Below are 25,099 nucleotides of genomic sequence, written 5' to 3' on the forward strand. Positions count from 1 at the left end.
TGAGGCCCATTTTCTCAGCCAACTGTTTACTTTAAATTTTCATAAAATTTGTCAAAGGCGTAACTTGTCATTGTTTTAAAAATGTTGATCGTAAAGTTGTATTTAATATATTGTATAATAATGTATACTAATACTCTTTGTTAGATAGGGATAAAAGTTGTAGCAATTTAGAAATTTTCATTAAAGGGTCTCGATTTTTTGAGCCAGATACACTTTATGTATAATGTGTAAATATTGTTTCAATTATGTAATAAATAATTGGTATATCTATTTTTGTAGTAATTTAATATAATACTAGATATTCCAGTTTACCAGTTCTGTATTTAAATATCTCGGGGTTCAGTTATCATATTATATCATTTAGGTACTTATCCCTATCATCCCATTTAATATATATTATGTAGGTCTTACCTTATCATTTGAGTTTAATATAATGTAATTATTGTACTTTTAGGGAATTATATATAGATAGAAACGCTTAAGAGAAAAGAAATTATACAATTATACCAGATTATTTAATTCTTAAAATATCTCATTGTAGCACATTATTATTTTAAACTTTATGTTACTTACATAAATTTAGAATTTATTATAACTTTAAACAACTCTTTCAGCAAATTCGTTCAAGTTCTTTAATACTCTTTAAAGTATATTTTTTTTACATTAAAATGTTGTTCGTATAAGTTTTGATACTATGTTACAAACAGATACATTTTAAACTGATAGATATAGTATCTAGATATATTAAGTATATATTGTTAAAATATAATTATTAAAAGAGTACTATTATTAGTTGTACTGGTGAAGAAAAAGCTCTTGAGGTTGGAACATTATGTTCTGCAAACTCTCAACTCGCAAAATGTCCACTGCCGCAAGTCTACGATTTAGTACTCCTCTTTAGAACGACTAACTTTTTACATGTTAAAGTACTAGTACGAGTAATTTACGCTAGAAACTGCATGGAGTTGAAATATTACGACAGTTGTTAATGATTGTAAGTAAAAAATAAATTACTTTTACAAATTATTTATTATTTTATTATTAAATATTAATTTGAGAGTTTCGTATATGTATTATATATACGACGTTTAATTATTCTTTATTAATATGAATAATACTACATATATAAATTCCAATTTGAGACATAGAGAAAAATATATTTATATTAAGTATTTTTCTATTCGAATATAGAAAAATATTTAGTGTAAATTTATATTTCTTAAAACGTCGAAAATGAACCAAATTAATTCAAGAGGGGGCGGTCGATTCCGTGCCATGTTACATTTAAATTATACTCAGCGAAATGTGAGCGTGTTAAGTGTTACGTTCACTACAACAACGATACTAACACTAACTTCTAATGCTTCTGACTACCCCATCTACGATTATGTTATAATGAATGTCTTTACATTAGCTACTATGTTGGTGAACAGAACTACTAAGTGATGAAGCTGTTGACTATAAAGGTGCTTGTCTTTCGAGGGTTTTCTTCTTAAGGGTAAAGAGGCGGAGTAATCACGGACACATTAACACAAGTGGCGTAACACTTCAGTTATCGAGGGTTACAAGTCAGATGGGAAATATTACAAGCATCATAGTCAATCCCGTACCTATTATGTTACATTATGTCAATATTATAACTATATACGGGAACCTTTCATCGACTGGCTGCGGTTAGACAGTGGTATCTATGTATACAACTTCGTAACTAATTCAATCTATCTTGGTAAATTCTTATCGATGATTACGTCATCAGAGAGTCAGTCAAAAATATAAATTGACACACAATGTTTTTTTGTACTGCCCAGATTTGAACTCATAATCTTTTCAATTCAGGATAATAAACCACTAAGTCACAACGATCTCTCACCAAACTATAAACATATATATACATTAATTTTATATTACATGATAAGAGTGCTTAAGCATTAAGACTACCTTTTGTACCTTAATAGTCCATAAATTATGTTCTCATGAACATAATATATTTTTGATAAAGTGAAGAATTAATGAATAAATAAAATTATAGAAATCGAGATATTATACACATATAGGTAATTAATTTATTAGATAGTGACTAGAAAAGAAAAATGTATTTTTTGAATTGGGTATCCAAGAACCTGTACCTAAGACAACTTTTTTTTAACTATCGAGTGATTTTTTATAATAATGGCAATATGACTTTCATCTTCAGGCATATTATATTACATGAATATTGATTAAGTCAATAATGAATGCACCAAGTATTAACAAACTTACAGACAAACTCACTTTGTATCAAAAATATTCTCAAGGTAAAGTGAGATTATAGCTATTGAACTATTTGTGGTTGTAGTTAATATTACAAATATAGAATGGTAACGGTTTTCAATCGTCTAGAGGTCACAGATCCAATTAAATCGGTTAAACGTAATAGATGTATACCTAAACATCTGTCGATAATCCGCTTGATCTTCAAAATGTATTGTACAATTACTCGTAGGACTTTGTAAATATCTGTGTTAAATTCGGGCAATATAAATCCACTTCGTGTTAAGCGGTAATATTTAGGTACCACGTCAAACTGTTGTTGTCTATTGTTATTGTTTGATATAGTAATTTAAGGTTATAATAGCTATGAATTTATACATTGTATTATCCAAAATACTACATGTTTTGTTGCAATCCATTATCACCAATTTCTCAAGACATACACACATACACTCGCACTCACACACACACACACACACACACACACACACACACACACACACACACACACACACACTCCTATGATTACACCAACCTACGTAAATTGTAATATCATAACAAACAAAATAAATTAGACCTCAATATGGAAGAGGACACTGACTTCTGAAACACAGGTATTTTCTATACCTACCTCGGAATTCAGGGACTTCTTAAGTATTTGTATTTGTAAAAAAAAAAAATTTTTAGACAATAAAGATTATTATTATTATTATGATTATGATCTATGTTTGTTAGGAGATAAAATAATTAATATGGATAAAATTTTAAGTGGTGGTCTATTTTGATTAAGTACCAAAAATATTATCTTAATATTAAACCAAAACAGATGTACTTTGATGGCAATAGATATAAAAGAAATTGAACAGAATCTATGATGCATAAAATAAAAGTATCAACAGAGAAGACTGGAGCTTGATTATGTAATGTAGGTGCAATCAGTTGTTATTCAAAACTATAAAAAAAATTCGCATCCATATGACCTATATAGTGGTATCTTATTACAATTATATAATCTTAAAATCATCAAACTGATATTCGACACACTTTTTAATTGTACTTGTATTGTAATAGTTATAAGCCAGTAATTTCTTTAGATATAATTGAATATATCTAACTATCTTCAGATAAAGTTGTACTTCCTTCGTACAAACGACTAATTCGAATCGACGGTAAACTCGACATAAAAGCTCTTAAGGACGACAATAGTCAATGTTAAGATGGGACTTGAACGATACAAGAACTAATCCAAATCTATCTGTCCAGTACAATTGGATTCATTCTTGAATATCCTATACAGCTACTGAAGTTCAGACTTAGCAATGATTGCGTGAACCGGATTAGTATTGTGGTTTCAACGATCCTTCTTAACTCTAAAACTCGAAGCAGTTCATGAACTTTAAAACTACTTTATTCCGGTAGAACTATTCAGTTTGCGTAACAAAGGTAGTTCCGAAGCGAGTTCTTCTAACGAATGGGCATTCGGCAGTATTAAATGGCGGGGAAACGTGAAGCAAATTCGGATCTCTTGTTATGCTAATATTTGGTCTCCAGAGATGACAAACTGTATTGCATTCTATAATAAAAAAAACTCGCGAATTCTACGTAGATAGATATCGTGACGAATGTGGATTTGTGAATAAAAACTTGTATCTACATTTAGGAAAGCCTCCCTTGAGATATGGTCCGGGTATTGTTGTAAAAGGAAATAGTTCGGCCTGATAAAACTTAAGTTGTGAATAAATTCAGAGATTTAGAACTCTTAGTTTGACCTTGGACAGGTTGCAGAATATATACAGATAGTTTTTTATAGGCCCTGAAATCTTTTGATCGCTTCTGAGTTCGATGTTTTTGTTGTTTGGTAGATTAATATGATATAGAATATTCTATTCTAGAATTCGTTGAGTATTGTTAGTCATCAACACTCAACAGATTTATACAGAAATCAACAATCGTGGAACCTTTCACACAGATACTTATACTTATATGATGGAAAGTAATAATTTGTGTATATTAGTACTACGTAAATCCCGGTGAAGCTGTAAAGGCCAGCTGCGACCAACAGCATTAGAGTAGTCCGAAAAAAAAACAAAATAAATTGATATGCCCGTCATAAATCTAAGGACAAATATAGGCATATCGCCTCCGTATCATGTAATTTCACTAGCATATCTCTTTCCTTCCGACATTGCTTGCAAAATGAGATGCCGCTAGCATAAATATGAATAGGAGTATGGAGGCATATGGATAGATTCAAAGTATATATATCATTAAAACAAATCGGAAGAAAAAGCTACTGGTTTCATGTTTTCAGTCGTAGATTAAACGAACGAAAAAATACGAAGCTTTAATTATCTTTTTGAATTTATTCATATGTATATAAAATAATAACCCTCCGAGATATTTTCCTTCATTCATGAAAATGTTCTTCGTCGACAAATTCAAATAGGTATATTTCTTTACTCCTTGATTTACAAACATCGTAAAAGAAATGTTTCCAATATTTCACGTTTTAATGGAAATTTCGGCTGATCAAAGTGGTTACGAACCCTTAAAATGTTGCCAATTTATTAATCTCGCTCAATTTATGTCGGATATAATATTTAAGACATATGTAATGCTTACATAATTTTAGGGACAAAATTAAGTTATACATTTTGTTATTCCGTTTTAAGTCATCATTTCTTTTTTAATGTTACGGTGGTCTGTTGGTAATTGATAGGTAAGATTTTATATTAAGTTGACTTTTATCATAGTCAATATATATATTATTCGTATACACTGGGGTAAATCATACAGATAGTAAAAAGAATAACCGTAAATTGAACGTTCAGCAATACACATATTAGATTTTAATTTCTCTAATATGTGTATGGCTTGACATATGTATCGTTCACAATACTGAACCAATTTACGGTTATTCTTTTTACTATCTGTATGATGATGATATGATGATATATGATGATATAAGATATATTTTTTGAAGTCGCTTAAAATATAAGAAAAAATTATGGCTTTCTAAATTAACTTTTATTTATGTGGTAAAGTTGGAAGGTAAAATGACTTTTCAGTCGTTTTAATAGCTTGATTTACTATTAGATTGTTGTTTGAGAATGACAAACAATGTCTATACCGTTTAATATTTGACCACCCATACATGTGATATTACTGAAGCTTAGTTTGAGAATGACAAACTCTTCCTATATTACAATACTACGCGGTCACCCAACCATTTGATAATTGAAGCTTAACCTAATTAATCAACATTGTGAAACAAATAACGTCAATAAAAAAAAGTTGTATATTTCCAGGTCGTATAAAATGTGGTTTTTGTTCCATTTACATGGACCGAAAATACTTTTACCCTAATACGTTAAAATATTAAGCAACATGCGTTGTACCAACCAATGGAATACGGAAAGCCCACAGCGACCGAATCAAGTCATTGCAACTAAGACCCGACACCAAACCCAAATCCTCTTATCCTAATATGAGATGTTGGAGTCTCTATATATATATATCTAATACCGCAGGGCACGACTAGAGTTTTCTTTACGGAATACTTATTCCGTGTACTTTATTGGATGAATTACTTAGTTACGAATTGAATTTAAATGTAGAGAGTGGTCGTGCTTTTGTTTGTGAATATATGTACCTATAGGTAAAAAAAGGTATGTTTTAAGGTTCAAAATTATAACTATAATCTCAACAAACATGAAATTTTCCAGTGACAGAGGTCTTACAGAAGCGGATATTAGCCTACCAACATTAAACTGGCCAATCGTCCCGGTATATAGTATTTAATTTACAGTTTTATTTCCCCTTGATCTAATATGAAGTAGTAACTTCCCTTAGTTCGTAACCAGGGTATATCTTTAAAGCATGCAAGTTTAGTAGTAGTTAGTAGTTTGATTTGTCTTGAAATAAAAAAAATCAAAATAAAGTGTACTAACACTTTATGTTGATTTTTTTTAGGGGATAGGGGAAGTAAATTATTACGTTGTGATTTAAAAAAATTGTTTAATATAAAGCATAGGTATAAATTTATAAGAATAACTTATATACATTTCCTACAAACAAATGATATCAATTTTGCCCGTATGCCGCAGAAATATTATGTTTCTTTTCATAGTTGGGTAGTTGTGATATGGAAAGAAGACAAATATTTGTTTTGGTTTCGCGACCTTGTTTTCTCACTGGCCTAAAGAAAAAAAACTTTGATTAAGCGGTAAAATACGAGATGTAATACTGGTGAGTAAAATAAATTTTACGTATTAGCATAGAAAAAAAAAATGTATCGTAGCCATGTTGTTTACTGAATTGCGTCCAACAGGTCTTGTGTTCAAATTTGGCCGAGCAACTAAAAAAAACTTGGATATATCAATTTTTGTTTAGTTCTGACTGACTCTCCTTTCAAATAACATCGATGTAAAACCAAAAATTAATCCTGCCATGTTGGATTCAAATATACCAAGCGAAAAGGATGTTAAGTATTGCATTAATCATAATATCGACAGTTGACAGTGTTTCTGTCTACTCCACCTGGTCATAGTAGTCGTGACGGTATAATTTTTTAATTTGTTCTAATTTTTTTTTAATATATGAATATTAAAAAAAAAAAAAATATGAATATTAAAAAAAAATTAGCAACGCCATTCCACAGTTTCTCTTTTTAAATTTAGAAAGTATTCACTAACTTATCTATACATTTACCTGCACAAAGCACTATGGCGGGATTTCGGAAAAAATAGGATAGAGATTGGATGGGAAGTCCTTGAAATATTGAATAATTGTAGTGTCAGTTAGTTGCTAGATGTCAATGTAATGTATTTAGATAAAAACTATTATTTGTACAAAAGGCGATATGGTTTTAAATAAAGTAGATATCTATATTTATTCATGCCAAGTCACTAAGAGGGCAGGTACAGATAATGTTGTTAATCTTTAACCTTACTTAGATACGAGTGCAATTCTTGTTTTACTATCATAAGTATCATAATATTGCACATTATACAGCGTGTACACATTTAAAACGTTATACATTAATGCAAGAGATATATTAAATTATTATTATTATATATAATATTCAATTTCAATGCTCTTTAATCCCCGTTCCAAACAGTTTTTTAAGTTTGACGTGTCGATGGATCTGTGTGTCTGTTTGGAAAGAAAACGAATGAATCGATTTTGATACGTTTCTTTATTCAAAAACTGTCATGATCGATATGGTTCTGAGCTACAATTTATAAAAATCTATGCAGTACTTTCAAAACATCAGCTTTTTTTACTTTTTGGAGTTTCTTGTTTTTATCGGGCGTTAGAATTGTTTTTATTTATTGCTTGTACCTAACTTATGTTACTTTAAAACTACGTAGTTGTCTATTTGAACAGTACATGATTTAGCTTCGATATAAAACGATTCCTATTCCAGTCATGTTTCTCGACAAACTAACAGAATGTGAGGGTGTTATTTAAGCCGGAAATATCTCTCTGAGGTATTATACGCCACTGAAGTGTCTCAATGGAGCTACGGTTGAGTCATGATTCTTACTGCCTGTCATTTAATCCTACTTATGAATCGCTGAAATAGTTTCAAGTCATTTTAAAAGGAAGGTATTTTATATTGTACTTGCAGTTCGCTGCAGTTTCGTACGAGTATATTTAATGTATGATATTTATGTTGTTCGTCGATAGTGAAATTATCTATAATTAATTTTTGACTTTGGAATAAGTAATTTTTGACTTCACATAAAACATAGAATCTAATAACATTCTTACTAGCCTTTACTAGTGGTATAAATTGATCACCTTTTTTATATAATTATAACTATTTTTTTTATATTATATATTAGGTTATTTTATTATTATTATTTAATTAAATTTTCAAAGATTGTCACCGATTCACTGAATTTATGCAATATCAATATCAATTCTTATACAAGTTATATTAAATCATAAGCTTCCAATCTAACGTAGTAATTGCAAGTGATTTTTATGATAATTAACGACATGCATAAATATTTTTATGACTGATAACTTCGACAACAACGTTAGTTATACCTAAAATAAATTGCTTTACATTAAACTAGCGATGTCAAAAGTGCAGTAAATAAAATATACAGTATATGTTATTATTTTTATTAGTCCTAATTACTTTGGAGTTATATAATTATACTATGTGAGTAAGAAAACATTCAGTCTATATTGCTGTTGAAAGCGAGTGCACTTAATATTTAATAGGGCAGGTAAGTTAAGATAGCTATAGCTAAGTACATGCATCGTTTGAAGCACTTAAGTTGAACCTTTTTGTCGCTACTTTCCTGATAAGTGGAAAAGTGATGACGGAATTAATGAACAGAATGTAAGAGAGTATGTATGTAATGCGTAAATGTGATATCAACTTACATTATTAACTTCCATTGATAATATTATCATTATATACTATTAATATCTATTGGTTTGTTAAAAAAATGATGTACTATACAAGTAATACTAGTCAAGATGCAACCATTTCTTTTTTGTTAATTAGAATTGCAATCAAATTGCAGATTCACCTGACGGTCAGTAACAACCGCATATAGGTTATTATATATATATATATATATATATAACAAATAATCATTATCGCCCGGGGGCGCCGGCGTGGAGCGCCCGGGCCCTCGCAGGCGCCCGGTTGATTGCGCGATATGGTGTGTTGGGGTCGTCGTCTTCGCCGGTGAGGACGGTGTCGTGTGTGTGTGATGAAGTAAAAAGTGTGGTCGGGGTGGAATGGGTGGGCCCGTGGGGAGGTTGACTGCCGTTATGGGGTCGTTGGGGTCAATGAGAACGTGCCTCGAGCGACGTTATCGCGTATGACGGATATTACTCCTCGGTGCGTAGTCGACCACACTGACTATAAGCGGGTTGTAGTGGGATTGGGCAGAGTCGAAGTAGCGTCGAGACACTCCTGCATAAACATATGTACATATATTACCCAAAAGTTGACACTAATTTAAATAAAACCATACATTTTCAATGAGATAGAACTTATCATTTCGTGTCCACATTAGACAGAATCAGTAATTCAGTAATTTTATGAACATTTCACATTTTCAGATATTATACAGTTTTGTTTGCTTATAAAATTTAGAGATAATGCTCCATACACAATCCATTTCCTATAATATTCAACGGGAAGAAGGGGAGAATACAGAATGTGATCTTTTATTTAACATACGATAGGCACAAAAATATCGCGTGCGTGGACTCCCACCTATATCAAATTAGCCTGAAAGGTAACCTTCATACCTACATGTCAGGCCTGAAGCCTTAGACATGCTCACTGTACACGAGTGCTGAAATTAAATTATTGTACCGGAAATCGATACTCGATACCAATATGGACAGAATACTAACTAGTTCTGATAGAAATGATATAAATAATGACAAATACATACACAACTGAAATGTCGTTCATTTTTTTAATGTACTACAGTTCATTATCGTTTACGTCAGATGCATATATACATACCTATATAGCTAGTAGTATCACATATAACATAATATTATATAGTTGTACACACTTTAACAATGAATGATATAAAACAAACAATTATATTATTAAGCATGAAATTTTATTCTATCACCTATTTATTGTCTAAATTAGATTATGATCTACACTAAAATATATGCTTGGAAAGAGGAAATATTACTTTTTGTTTCTATGTAATTAATAAACTTAAAATATATTTCATTGATTTAATAAATTCTATTATCTACTAGATAATATATCTAATATTAGCAAATAATATAGGCTGTATTTCACGCAAGCATGTGCTTATATATCATTATATATTAAGCAATATATTTTTTTACCCTAATCTGTTACTATTTGTGACAATATATCTCTCATGTAATAGTAAAATATAAACACAGTAGGACAATACAGAACAGAGTTGATTCTTCTTAAGATATTACCAGTACTCGTAGTTGGTTACTTGTAATTTGTAATAATATATTATCTACATATGTTACACATGTTGTTTATTTTGATATCCATAGTCTTTTTTTATGTGTCTTGTCGACTATTATAATTATTTCCATGATGTTTTTATTATATTAAGCTGAGTAATAACTAAAAATTAGATGAGTTGTTGAATATTAGCACTTTAATATTACATAACAAGATGATGAGATGAGTATAACTGTGGTACAGCTTCTTTCTTATATTGAGCTGTTAGAAATACATATTAGATTTTGTTTTATTATAAACTATATCCTCTATCGGCATCCAGAATTTAATAAAAACATAAGTTTTTTGTTTCAAGATTTCCATGTGCACGCAAAAATAACAAAAATATGAACCATTTCCTACCTCTCTAAAACATTTGTTTGATAAAAACACAACAGTCCCCAAGTAAATATTATCTCCAAACACAAGGGACTTCAAAGACGTGGCTTTGCTGGCGTTTTGTTTCGCCAACCGATTATTCTTCGTTATTTGAACAAGAAAACAAGTTATATTTTCATCATTTTATTTTCATCCAAAATTAGATTTCCCAATCAAATTGTAATCTTACATATTATAGAATCGTATAAAAGTGTATTGTGGTAAAAAAAAAATGATTTTTAGAATATTTATCTTATCGGAATAGCAATCCGGTCCGTAATATAACCTTAATGCTATATAAATTGATGTACCTATAGCAGCAAGCTTGCCATAATGAGGAGTCAGTAGCATTCCAATGGGATCAAAAAAAGTTATAACCTATTGCTATTCCGAAAACATGTAAATGTATGAAGACTCTGGCATACCTATCTTTGGTAATGCAAGTAAAATAGTTGTAACTTATGTTACCTATGTACATGTATGAGATATGAATAATGCGGAATGACAATTTACGCCGAGAATATACAAATGTGGCATAACAGACTGCGATGAAATTTGTATCATAATACAGGGAACACATTGTTATGATGTTCTTACTTATTCACTTAAACCATTGTTATTTATTTATTTATTTCTCATAAATATACGAGAGTATACGCTTTCATTTCTCAATGGCATGAAATGGTCAACAAATTTTCTCATAACCATTTCATAGTTATTAATTTGTTCCTCATTCAAATCAAAAGTGCTATGGGTGTCTATACCTAAGTCAGCCATGCAATGTAACATAATTGCTATTTGGATATCTCCCGGTTTATTATTCATACCAGTCGCTTTCCGGTAAATTTCAAATCTTGTTTTCCATTTCGTAAATTCCTCCGCGTCTAATTTCTGTAGAGTTTCTGGGGGTTTTAAGCCCATAAAACTATCCTCCATTTTTTCCTTTGTTCTAACAATGGATGATGCAATTACTTGTTTTTGTATTTTCTGCAGACGAATCACTGAATTTACTTTATTTTATCTTTTTATCCTGTCCGCAGCGCCATGTTATGATGTTCTTACTTATTCACTTAAACCATTGTTATTTATTTAATTATACTTTATTGAGTCGCCATTACAATCAGTTTCCATTCTTACTACTAATGACATCTATCACTAGTGTTGTGTCAACAATCAATAATCACGCTAGTGATGTACTCTTACAACACACATAGTCCATATTACTAAAAACATATAGGAAAAAATAATATTAGTTAAAACATAAACTTGATCGAGGTAAAATATACAGTCGTCTGCACTAGTAATCTGCAGTGAAATTAGAGGATGTTTAAATATTGTATCTTAATCTTCTAGAATGCATGCATAAAGTCAGTATGTCACTCATGCCATTCCATGCCAGTTATTTGGATTGTATCTGTGGCACCACCTGTGCGTTGAAGTTTACCACTTATGGTCATGTGGCCTGTTTGCTTCTCCAATTATATAAAAAGATGATTTTTTTATTTGTTTAGTAACAACTACTATTATCATATTTGAATACCTCTGTGGACTATAATTTCCATATGGCGTATATGATGCTTCAATTCGGAAAGCAATATGACGGCAAATATGCTTGTAGGTACGACGGATGTACAACAAAATATTTTTATATATCCCTCCTCTCAACCCACTTAATAATGTATGCCATAAAAAAGTATATATTTTCTCACAGTATTATGTTATCTAAACATTATTATTTAAGAGTGTTATTAGCATAACATATACCTATATATCACATTAGACGACAGGTCTATTATCTCCAGCAGTACCGATTCCCAGATGTTCCGGTTTCCGCACGGTTTTCCTCTGCCGAAGAGTGTTATAAATAACTTTTGTGTATGTATACGGGAACATTAGCCCGGAATCGAATCAACGGCCCCCGGATTTGGCCGAGATTACTTCCGATTGAGCAATCTGTGCTGCAAAACCTTTATATAAAACGTTTTCGACGTTAGTTTATGTGAAATAAATGTATTTTTCGTAAAGATAGCTTCAGGTTAAATGATATAATAAATGCTACTATTTTATATAATGAAATATAATATGATCCTGTACTGTACAGGAAATGTCAGTGAAATTGATACTTTAGCATATTATATTCTGTTCAATATAATATATTACAAAAATATATTTTTTAAATACCAGTGTTATTGTTTACTTTTAAAAAATAGGATATAAATTTATTGTATTATATATATTGAATTCCATATTTGTTTTTTTTTTTTAATTTGGTTTATAGTAATATTAAAGTAACAGAAATTTTTTGCTGGTTTCATTTGAAAGTTTGAGTTGTATTATAAGTATTTTTTTATATGAAACTAGGTAATATAAAGAAAGAAATTTTTAGTGAACAGAGATTTTTTAAAGATTGATAAGATAAAAAAAAATTGTACATATTGTAGACTGTCTATAAAAAAGCATAAATCTTAATTTGATGGGATTGATTTTTTTTTAATTTTATATTTTTTTATTTCTTGACATACGTGTTTTTTTTTATAAAAAAGTCACATGATATAGATTTAATATCTGAAGGTAAGTTTTAATAAGAAGGTACGAGTAGTATATAATATAAAACAATTGTTCGTGTCTATTATTCCTGAACATTACCCTTCTTTAGCCTCATTTTACGGTGGTCTCATGCTTTAATATTTATTTTTCAGACGTCGACTGCCTTGATCCTGCTGGTACATTTATCCCTCCACACAGTTGATGAAGGGCACGCCATAAATCCGAGTGAGTCAACATTATTTTAATTTATATTTACATGTAATGACCGCCTAATATATACCACATACCTTGTCATAAAACTGGGTCGAGTTATTTTAGACTAGTTGTATACCGCGGCGTTACTTGCGTGAATTTAAGTAAGAATAGGATTAGTAGATTTTTATGTTGTAATGTGGTATATCGGGGCACAATATTTCATTGTAATTTATGGTAATTCAAATCTTATATTAAACAAATGTTATGTCCATTATAAGATGAATTTATAGATGATAGCAATATATAGCAAGAATACTCGGACAACGTTATAATTTTAATTTTCATATGCTTTCTTGATATATGATAGCGTAGCGGCTTTTGTATTGATTGCCGCATGCATCCTTATGTAAAGTGCGAATACTGTAACTACCATATAGTAATTTTTTACTGTGATGGTCGTGTGGAATGAGTAGTTTCTCACTAAAATGTCCAGACATGTGGCAAACATTTGTATTCATATAGTCGAGCGCAGTGATTGTTTATATCGTGAAACGAGTGCTGCTTGTATTTGCTTATATATTATGTGATTTAATCTTATTGCATATTTATATATATATATATGCTTGTTGGTAGTTTGTATTCACACGTTTCGACTTGTAAATGTAAACTTACAAGGATTATTTAAAAGACAACACACTAGTTTCTTGTTCGTTCTTCTTGTGATGAGACAGCTTTCCGAACGATGGTAGATAAAAAACAAATTGTTATGACTATTCAAAAGTTCCTAAATTTGTTTATTTGTTTATTTTTATCTATTCATCCGAACCCATCCATATAAAGAATTCTTCTGCAGATACTCATAGTAAACCATGCTTTGTTATTCTCGACGGTTATGTTCGTATAGACGGCCTCGGTGATTTAGCACACCGCTTTACTTCCGATGGTTGCGGGTTCGATTTCTCGCACGGTGCAAACATTTGTATTCATTAGTATGATTGTTTATATCGGTTTGGGTATTTTCTATATATTATGTATTTATTTACAAAATATATATATATCAGTTGTCTAGTACCCATAACACAACCTCTGCTTAGAATGGGACTAGATGGCGCTGTGTTAATAGTCCAGTGTTGTTTATTTGTTTATTTATCTAAGTAGTCTAACCTCGCAATTTCCTCTATCCCATGCTTCACAATTTCATCGTTTTTGGAACAGGTTAATTCAGTTCCGCTCCTATTGGCCGTAACCGTAATGTTACACAGTCTAAGATACTCACAGGGGAGATGGTATTATTAGTAATAGGGTCTAATGATCCATTGATAGCAATGTACCGTATTAAGTCGACCTCCTCTGGAAACCATAGTGATAAATTCTTGGTGAATTTATCACGATGGGCTAACTGACCTGACTTCGTGCTCATCTTATCATCCTCCACTGGTGCCACGCCAGCGTAAACCGGGCGCACCATTCCATTATCATCCATGAAATAAAGCTACTCACAAATAATGTGCATTTTTATAGAAATTTCTAATAAATGAATTTTCAAAACTGGTTCAGCATATGCAGAGAGATAAAGAAAAAGAGACAACCCACAAACTTAACCTCTTTATAATATTAATATAGCAGAATAGATATGAGTTTGTTAATATTTTTTATTCAATTAATTTTAATCGAAAGTGATTAATAGAAGCAATTCAATATAATAATTACCATCGAACATTGCAGATATTATTGCGTCAAATTGAAAATTAATTCAGTTAACACAAATTGCTTTCGTTTCGATTTAATTTTCAATATCTCATTTCTGGTAGGTAACATTGAAATGATTTCAGTGTAATTTGCGAAATATTACTTTAAATTCGCGTAATTATGTATGGTTAGGTAAACGAAACTGTTTGCCTTCCATTTAAATTTAGATGATTTCACTAATTTCGTTGTAATGTACTATTTAAATTGCTTCGCTTGTATAATATCGATCTTACTGAATCAAAATTTACTATTGAATTCCCTTCTACAGCAAAGCAAAGAGGATAGATTATTTAAACAAATATATATCTAAGTATACATACATTGTACATGTATGTCTATTTGTATATACGTATGTATATTTGCCTATATATCTGACAAATTAGGTATTACTACTAGATAGAGTTATATTATTTTGTAGCGGAATTAAACAAAATAATATAAATCTATCGAGTAGTAAAATAGACTTCCGCAAAATAACACCTAATTCGATTAAAAATTAGGTATTGTTGAAAGCGATTTGATTATTTTCTATGTGACGTCATAGTAGATATAGTGTACTCTAGAAGACATAAAGTCATTAAATAAACAATGCCGTATAATTCACTTATCGCCATATGGTATTAAACTAAACAGAGCTTGTATTATGGTACTAAACAACTGATACAAACATTTTTATGCTGATGACTGATCAATACTGATGATACTGCATGTTTTAAAGTATATGTAAGTGGTTTAGGTTTAATTTTGATTTAATGCAAAGGATTGAGGATATTGCCAAAACAAATGTTGTAAAAAAAATGTGCCACTGTTATGCGTTTTTTAATTTTGTAAATACTAAATTATAAAATATATGTGCCTTTTGTGGAAACCAATAATATATAATATTTTTATACATACGTGATGATGACGATTATTATTAATATTTTATATATTGATGACACTTTAACTTTTAATATGAATTCTTATAGAAATTTGAATATCTCCCAACTTGATAATAATTAATTTTACTACTAAACAATAAAACGTAGAGTGTATTAAATTCTTAGAATATTCTTTTAACATGCTCAAGAACAACAATTTTATTTATACTTTTATTAAATTCCACAATATAATTAAAATTTATTTTACGTTACGTTTTTATATAACCTACACCTGGATAACAAGTCCCGGTAACTGCTCGGAGTTCTCTCTCAGCCACACAGTGGATCCGGGACCAGCACGGTTAATCCACGAAATACTTTACTTAAGTTCGTCTCTATATTTCATGTTTTATAAATTAAGTCAATTGCTGTTGCGAGTTACATGTATTTAATTGTACGTAAAAATAATTTAAAACAGTATATGTTTTCTTTTATACCACGTAGGTGGCAAACAAGCATTGTTGCCAAGCATCCTCCAAACATATACATTTTCTATATTAAACTGATGTTATATAGTTTATAACATGGATAAATTACAGACTATATCAAATAGCTAAATTTCAGTTAGTACACACATATATAATTAATCTATACATATAAATAAAATTGGAGTGTCTATTTGTAATATTGAAATAACAAAATTTTTTACAATTTTTGTTAGTCTGTGTGTCTGTCTGTCTGTCTGCCTGTTTCTTCCGGCTAATCTCTGAAACGGCTGGACCGATTTTGACGGGACTTTCTTTGGCAGGTAGCTGATGTAATAAAGAGTACCTCAAGCTTTTAGGCATTTTACAAAATATCTTTTATTTTAGAAAAATAAACCTAAATTACGCGGACCTAGTCGCGGGAACAGCTCGTAAACAATATTATTAAAAAAATACATATAAGTAATAAGCGATAAAACCACACTGAATTTTTCAAAGCACCTATATATTCAGCTCGAGATACCTGTTTCACATCATCTGGAATAGCGTATTAAGAAATATGTTTCTAGTATTTTTATATAACATACATAAACATCAAGTAAACAACAATTCGAAAGATACAACGTTGATATGATAGAAGTAGAAATATAAAGTAAAGATTACATTAATCATAAATAAATATTCTAATTTAATAAACGATAAAACTACACTGAATTTTTAAAGGCACGTTTATATTCAACTGCGTCTGAAATAACTCGAGATTCCAGTTTGACACCGTCTGGAATTGCTCTCTAAGAAGTAAGTCTCCGGGATTTTTACATAAAATATTCATCAGCTGCGTAACTGAGCCCGCGTATAATGTCCGTCCCTTTATTTAGTAACTGTTTCTTTACTATCATTAGTGAGTCTTGCAATAAATCAAGTCACGATGGTGGTGCCAAGTAAGTCACTGGAGAATTCGATGTTGAAATGACTGTAATGTATGTATATAATAATAAACTCACGTCTTTCATCCTCTTTCTACTTCATCTATATTGTAATAAAGTATATTAGATCCATCGGCATGGAAGAGTGATGAGATACTTTTTTCCCCGGCAAATTAAATTTCATCAACATGATCTCTAAAAAGGATTAATCTGCAACATGTTATCGATGTTTTCTATTATAGCTTGATATTACGTTTTCAAAAGAATATTTTTATTAGTAAAATTTAGTAGAATTGAAATACTGTAATATAAAATCTATTTATCATAAGAAATACTGTATCAGCTTAACTTCCCTAACATTCTCTTGTAATAGTGCTTGTGTTCTCCTTACTCGATATAGATGTCCAATAAATGGAAAGTATAGATTATACATTGTATCCTTACTTCTTTGTCATACGAAGAAATGAAAATATCTCATTTTTTATCACTTTACTGCAGGCCATACAAAAATAATTCTCTATCTTGGATTTTAGCCAATCTTTCTTTATATTTGCAAGCAAAAGATTTTTGCTAAAGTTCAATAAGTAACTTTTTAAGAAACATCAATATAAATTACAAAAACGCGTATTCTTATTTCGTAAGAAAGTTGCAAGCTATATCTAATAAAAACATCAACAAAAATGTCTTTACACAAGTAGGTAATGCTAACATATGGATTTTGTAAAGCAATGGAATTTGTGATTATTATAATATAAGCAATGGAAAGAGCAAATAACAATATAAGATTCAAAACGGCGAGATTCGATGGACAATAAATTTGTATGTATAGAATTAGTGACAGTAGATGCGGATTAAAATTATTGGAGTAGAAGATACACTTAGGAAAAATACGTGTATTTTTCATCAATCGATAATTTGTAAGATATAAACTAATATATAATATAAGCTTTACCGATTTCCGTTTTATAACAAGATATGTCTGTACCATAATATTACATCTTAATAATAAAACTCTTTATTTTACATAAAAGAAACAAGTAATTACAAAAAAGAAAAAAATAAATATATGCAAACAAAACGCGGCCTTATCGCTCAAAACAATCTCTTAGAGATAACTTGGAAGATAGAAGTATTGAGTAAGGGGAAAGGTAGGTGGCGCACTAAAAAAGAGAATTAGATATTATATGAAAATTAAATACATATATACATCTTATTCATCAAGAATGAAACGCATGAACGCATGCGGCGTACTATACCCATAATACGCTGCATGTACGCGTCATGATATATTTATGTATTGTGTGATGTTGATAGTATTGTTAATGTCTATAGTCGATACTTACTTCATAAGGTTGCCTATGAGCATGGCATGCCATTGCAGTTATATTAAAAAAATCTTGTCTGTCTGTCATGTAAAAGATTTTATCGCTTAAAGAATTCATAGAGGCATATTGCTAATATTACAAATGCGGTTAACGAAGTTAGTGAGTGCAGATGAATGGTTGGATGGATGTTTGTTACTCTTTCACGCAAAAACTACTGAATGGATTTTAATAAAACTTTACAGTAATATAGATTATACATCAGAATAACATATAGGATATAAATTTCATATTATAAATTCATATATATTATTATAGCTTCATATATTATATATTCATATTTATAGATACCGATTACAGAATTTAACAATTTAAAAATAAAAATAAACTTTTTACGAAAGCATGCACGTTGTACAACTTTGACAATAAAGTTTCCTGTACAGTTTTCGTCCATATGTTCCAAACCTAATAGAGGTCAATCCCTAATGGCTATGAATCGATTCGCTCACATTCAGACCTCGATTACGCTAAATTACAACAACCAAATTGCTGTTGGAATTGTGCGATTAGGTAGGCTATGAACGGTTGAGGAACAAAAGCTTGTGAATAGCACTGTAGCTTGAATAACCAACGTGGCAGACCTGCGAACTTCGACGGGCATTTATCAGAATTTTGCGTTCATTTGCAAGTAGTTACTCTGTAAAACTGAGTTTCCCACTTGGTCGTTTGAATAGTACTCTCAGAATCGTGATAATAAGTACCTACAGTGTATTTAAAGTATACTTGTATTTATAATATTTCTTTTATAATACATTTTTTTCTCTTAAGTTATGAAATGGTTTTTATAATGATTATATTATTACATGTAATATCCATTATCTCTATTACTATTCACTGTTTGAAGAATAGCACTTTGGTAGTTTACTTTATTGTAGTATATTTATGTAATTAGTATCAGATTAAAAATATACGATATTTTTCTAATTTAAACCGATTTTGTTCCACTGTTCAGTCGATTAGTCGTGAAAATTATACAAACACAAACACATATTTACGTTTTCGCTTACTTACTTTTAACATTAGCATTGTTAATACACGTTGTATTTTATTACATTTGTACGAAGAATCCACGTAATTTAGATTACGAACAATTCAAGATATAAATTTGAAACAATAGCAGTTGAATTGTCGCTACCAGTATTTACGTGTTCGCTTTGTCATATTCTAACGTCAAATAAACACCATTGCAAACACAGTATTAGTTTTGCGGCTAGAGAAAATGAACTACGCAAATAGGTAGTTGGAAGAACTGTCAACAGCATCCAAGTTGTATAACGAGATTCTATATTGAAAATAAATAACAAACGCAATAATAATAAATTTGTTCACTAGTGTAATATTTATCAGAGTTTCTACAAAGTCGTCTATATCACCTTTGTTTCGATTTGAGGCGTGGTGGTGACAGTGACATCCTTTTTTCAAATGCAATAGTTAACAAGCTGACTGCTCTAATGAAAAGTGACAACTGCCTTTAAAGGTTGCCGACCTTAAATACTTAGCCTCGTACGAAAAAATAATAAATCTGATAAAATCTCGTCTATCAACTGAATTTGGCTTTCTGACCTCGTACTTTGACCAATTTACGTACTTTTAACCAAAATCTTATACAAACTTGAAATGAAAATAAAAATATCCTCAATATCCTGTATCAAAGGCCATAAATCCAAAATTTATAGAATACTCGTACAGACAGTATTCTTGCTGCCCTTGCATAAACTACACCGCGGAGATTATGCCGCCTTAATATCTATGGTACTTCGTTTACGTTGATAAACCTGAAGACCAAGATTTTTCTACCTCCGCAGCCTGTAATTTCATATGTTTGGATGATAAATAATGTTTGCTTTGCAGGTTGCACATGCCTCCGGTTCACGTCGACGTACGGCAAGGAGCGCGGCACATTCAGCAGTCCGGACTACCCGCGACCCTACCCGCCACGCCTCGATTGCCTGCTCTACACCTTCCTTGCTGCTCCGCACCAAATCGTTGAACTCGTCTTCACCGACTTCGACATTTACAAGGAGCATCTCGAGTGAGTACGGGTTTTTTTATATGAATCAGTATTGAAAATTATATAATCAACCATCTTTATATCTTAACGTATCAGATAATATGCGATATATGAAAATAAAACGCGGATACGATTCTTCTATACAATTAAAATAATAAAACAGCTGATGATGATATATGTACATAATGGAAAGTAGTCAATGTCATAACACATCAATACAACACAACAACACCACCACAAACATTAAGTCATCATAAACTACCCGTAATACTCCTCCAGTTGTTTTTAAAAACTCTGGTGTACAAACTGATGTGTAGTTTTCAAAGTAGCCTATATACGTGTTTGACGTAGGTTTAGAGTAAGCATGTTGACATCATAAAAAACAAATTACAATATGACTCTACCAAGATACAGAGGAATGTTCACAATCCAAAAACATAGTGAATGACTTCTTTAAAATGTTGGAACGCGAGAAATATGGCTGTATAAGTTTGAACTTTTGGATGTCCAATACTTATTCAATATTCTTGGTTTTTACGATTTGATTCAATTATTACTTAAGTCTTTTTATTATTCGAACAGATTTTAGAAAGGAACAGGGAGTTATGAATTCTATCAAAAATAATCCATAAAAATGATTGACAGTTTGAAACTTTTACAGATTCATTTAATGTCTAAAAATATCTACTGAATTCAAAATTAGGATGTTCGAAGAAAGAATGAAGTTGAATAATGGAACTGTCATTATGTTACAACCGACCGACGCCTTACTAATAAAATGTAAATTTAATTAATTCCTCGCTCACTCGCTGATTCGTTTCCCATATTTGCATTGGTACTCTTAATCCACGGAATGCTAAGTACAATTAATAACGTTAAAAAGATTTTAATGAAAATTGGTTTAGCTGTAATGATTACATAGTATAATGTATGGTAATTTTAAGGCCTATGGAAGTATAATATACAATTTTAGAATTACACATTAATGCCATTAATTCTTTAGACGATGGAATTATAAAAGTATCATCAATATATTTTAAACCAAATGTTGTCTACTGTTGAATATATAATTCAAAAAGGAAGACCTATTTCTTGCTTATATGGTTTATCGTATCAACATTTAAAGAGACTGATATGAAGTATGTGTGTGTGTAAAGTGTGTGAGCTTCACCGACTAAATTTATGAATGTATAGATGCTTTATAAGCTTTATTTTTCAAATTCAAGTTTATAACCTATACTTCACAAATAATGAATTTGAATTGGAAAAAAAAAAGATTTTATGTTCGGATTTGAATGATGCTATATGTATTGATATAACGTGGTACCGAGGTTCGTAGTCAAACATAGCAAAGCATGAAAAGTATTACGGATATCACAAAATAATTTCATGATGTCCAGCCTTGCTTGTGTTAGTATCCATTGCGTTGGGAACCACTCTTCATAAGGTGGGCCGTTAGCTTGTTTGCTGTTTTATTTACATAAAAAGCTGTAAAAGTTTATAATATACATAACTTATTTCTTTATTATCAGTCTGTAAAATACAGAGTGTGGGTGGTCTATTTGATAGAGCGAGGGCTTAGATGATAGGATAATTTATATTTCCATTAAGAATTACAACTAAAACTTGTTAACAGCCATTTACTAATTTAAATTCTTAGCCATAATTGATCGTAGTATTGTCTTATTTAGTATTCGGTCATTTTTTTTTAATCTACCACTCATTCGGAACGCAGACTATTAAATGTTGTTTTAATATTCGGTATTGTGTCTTAGGTAAATAAATATCTTAATTACAGTTTAGTTATGTATATCTGTATATTTGTTGAAGCATAAGTATAATAATATTTAAATAAATAGGTAATTACTTACATATTAGATAAGATACACAAATCTTACATTGTAAAATATACATTCATATATTATACACACGATACAATATATATAATATATTTGTTGGTATTAAAATTGATATTTTATATTGCAAAATGTTTATTCTGCTATAATGTTCTGATATGTTAAGTTGAAATATAGACGCCTAGTCTATATTTCAACTTAACACGTCACAGTCTAACACAGGTTAGGATTATTTGTAATGCTCGTACAATTAGCGTATACTACAGATGCAGATAAAACTTGAATAGAATAATTTATAAATAATCTGTCCCTCTTTTTGTATACATCGACGAAAAAAAAAACGGATAGTCGTAACTTGAAAAACTCGAAAAACCAAACCCAAAAATTCATATCCCATATATTTATCGAGATAGAAAGAGTAAAATTGATTGATATATACATACAAATTTTTAACTTTCTGTCTCAATAAAATTCATAATGAATATATCATTATGAATTTTTTATATAGAAGAATATAAGAGAATTTTTGTGAAATTGGGTTTTTCAAGAATAACAATTACGCTTTTTCCGTCTATATATATCATTATGTTGATAATATAACTTTCTGTTGGTAAAAGATTATTTAAAAACTGTTTAGCGTTTTCTTAATATATTCATTCAAAATAAAAAAGAAATATATGTTTTTCTTTTTATAATAATAGTTCAATTTATATTATCACCGCTGAAGGTGATAACTAAGGAAAAAATTTAGTTAACGTCTCTGAAACACCCTCGGCTATTAGCACTCATGGAAGTCATGAATAAGACATGTGGAAAGAGTGGATGGGCGGTATTCCATTACGATTCCTCCATTAAATAGACGTGAAGTCACTGTATAATTCTTGATATAGAGTATTTTTTAATTAATTCAAACAAAAAGATAATAAATATATCGTCATCGTTGTGATCCTATGAGGGGTAGTCAGAGTCATTGACATCTGTCGACGTCCTAGTGAACGCTTCGATTTGAATCTACATATTAATTAAAGAAATATATATATATATACTAACTTAATTATTCTTAACTATATAACTTTACTGAATAATTATTTTCTATTTAACCATATTTAGACTTTCCAGTAGATTCGTATTGGGGTCCCGTTGGATTCTGAACTTTACCGTCTGAAATGTAAATAACTTTATAAATAGGATTTCACACCTGGAATTATAGTAGTAGAAAATTTTACAGATTAGCTTTTATCCAGTTACCGATGAATATAATTCTTGTAGAGTATAATTGTATAAGCAAGCAATGAATTTTCTGACAGTCATGTTAGGGACTAGAATATACATATATATATTCTAGTCCCGATAAAGTGTACTATTGGATGAATCTACTGTACTCTACTACACTAAGATTACCTAAATATCTGATAACGATAAGACAGTTTATATTCTTAGGTAGTCTAATTTAATAATTAATTCCTTTCTCTTAAAAGTCTATGTCAAATGTAAAATACGCAAGTAAATAAGACGAGGAAATTTACTTTCTAAGGAATCAAATAACTCCACTTCATGAATATAACATCAGTTCACTGGAGGTTCTACTCGACGTTGGCTTTAGTAAATGTGTAAAAATGTCTCAGTGGGAATGTTTTTATTAGAACTAGCTGCTCCTTCAGTGTGATTGGCGAAATGGGATTTATTTTGCGGTGTTTTCAGTAATCCGGAGTAAAGTATTTATAATAAGATACAGAATTATACGTTATGAACATGTAAATAATTGAAATTTTTAAATATGAACAAAATTTGTAAAGTAAATCTATACATATAAATAAAATTGGAGTGTCTATTTGTAATATTGAAATAACCGTTTTTTACTACATGCATATCAATATATAAATACGATACATAAACCAAAATAACATTTTTTACAATTTTTGTCTGTCTGTCTGTTTGTTTGTTCCGGCTAATCTTTGAAATGGCTGGACCGATTTTGACGGGACTTTTTTTAGCAGGTAGCTAATGTAATAAATAACTTGATCTACTTTTATTTTAAAAAATAAAGTTAAATTCCACGCGGACGAAGTCGTGAGTACAGCTAGATGTATATATAAGTATGTAAATTAAAGTATTTCTATCTATAACATATAATTCTGTATTTTATTACAGAATTATATGTTATTGTCAATCTCTTAAGTAAATGTATATGTATCATTGTCATTTTTAAATAAGAACAAAATTTTCTAAAAGCGGAATCAAGTGGTCCGGCATTACATTAAAAAACTCGAGTTCTATTTCCTAAACACTCTAAAGCAGATGCTTAAAATAATCAGTTGAAAGATATGCTATACAAGTGATTAAGAAAACAATTATAATTGTATTACATATCTTTACTCAATACGAAGACTCGAAAACATAATATATCATCTACATTTAAAAAGCTTATTGTTATATTCGACAACATACAACAAAACTGAAAAGTAGAAAGTAT

The 25,099-nt window shown here is 30.1% G+C and overlaps 1 protein-coding gene across 1 annotated transcript in view; it reads left to right on the top strand.

Moving 5' to 3' along the window:
* The window catches only part of LOC131852022 (suppressor of lurcher protein 1-like), a 79,432-nt gene that overhangs the window by 21,488 nt on the left and 32,845 nt on the right, over positions 1–25,099 (top strand). The window contains exons 3-4 of the mRNA XM_059202592.1: positions 13,315–13,387; positions 20,611–20,791. Of these exons, the coding sequence (XP_059058575.1) occupies positions 13,315–13,387; positions 20,611–20,791 (254 nt within the window). The remainder of the gene's footprint in view (positions 1–13,314; positions 13,388–20,610; positions 20,792–25,099) is intronic.

This window comes from Achroia grisella, unplaced genomic scaffold, assembly GCF_030625045.1.
Source record: "Achroia grisella isolate CSIRO2021 unplaced genomic scaffold, CSIRO_AGI_Agris_v1 utg821, whole genome shotgun sequence".
In the NCBI taxonomy this organism is placed as follows: Eukaryota; Metazoa; Arthropoda; class Insecta; order Lepidoptera; family Pyralidae; genus Achroia; species Achroia grisella.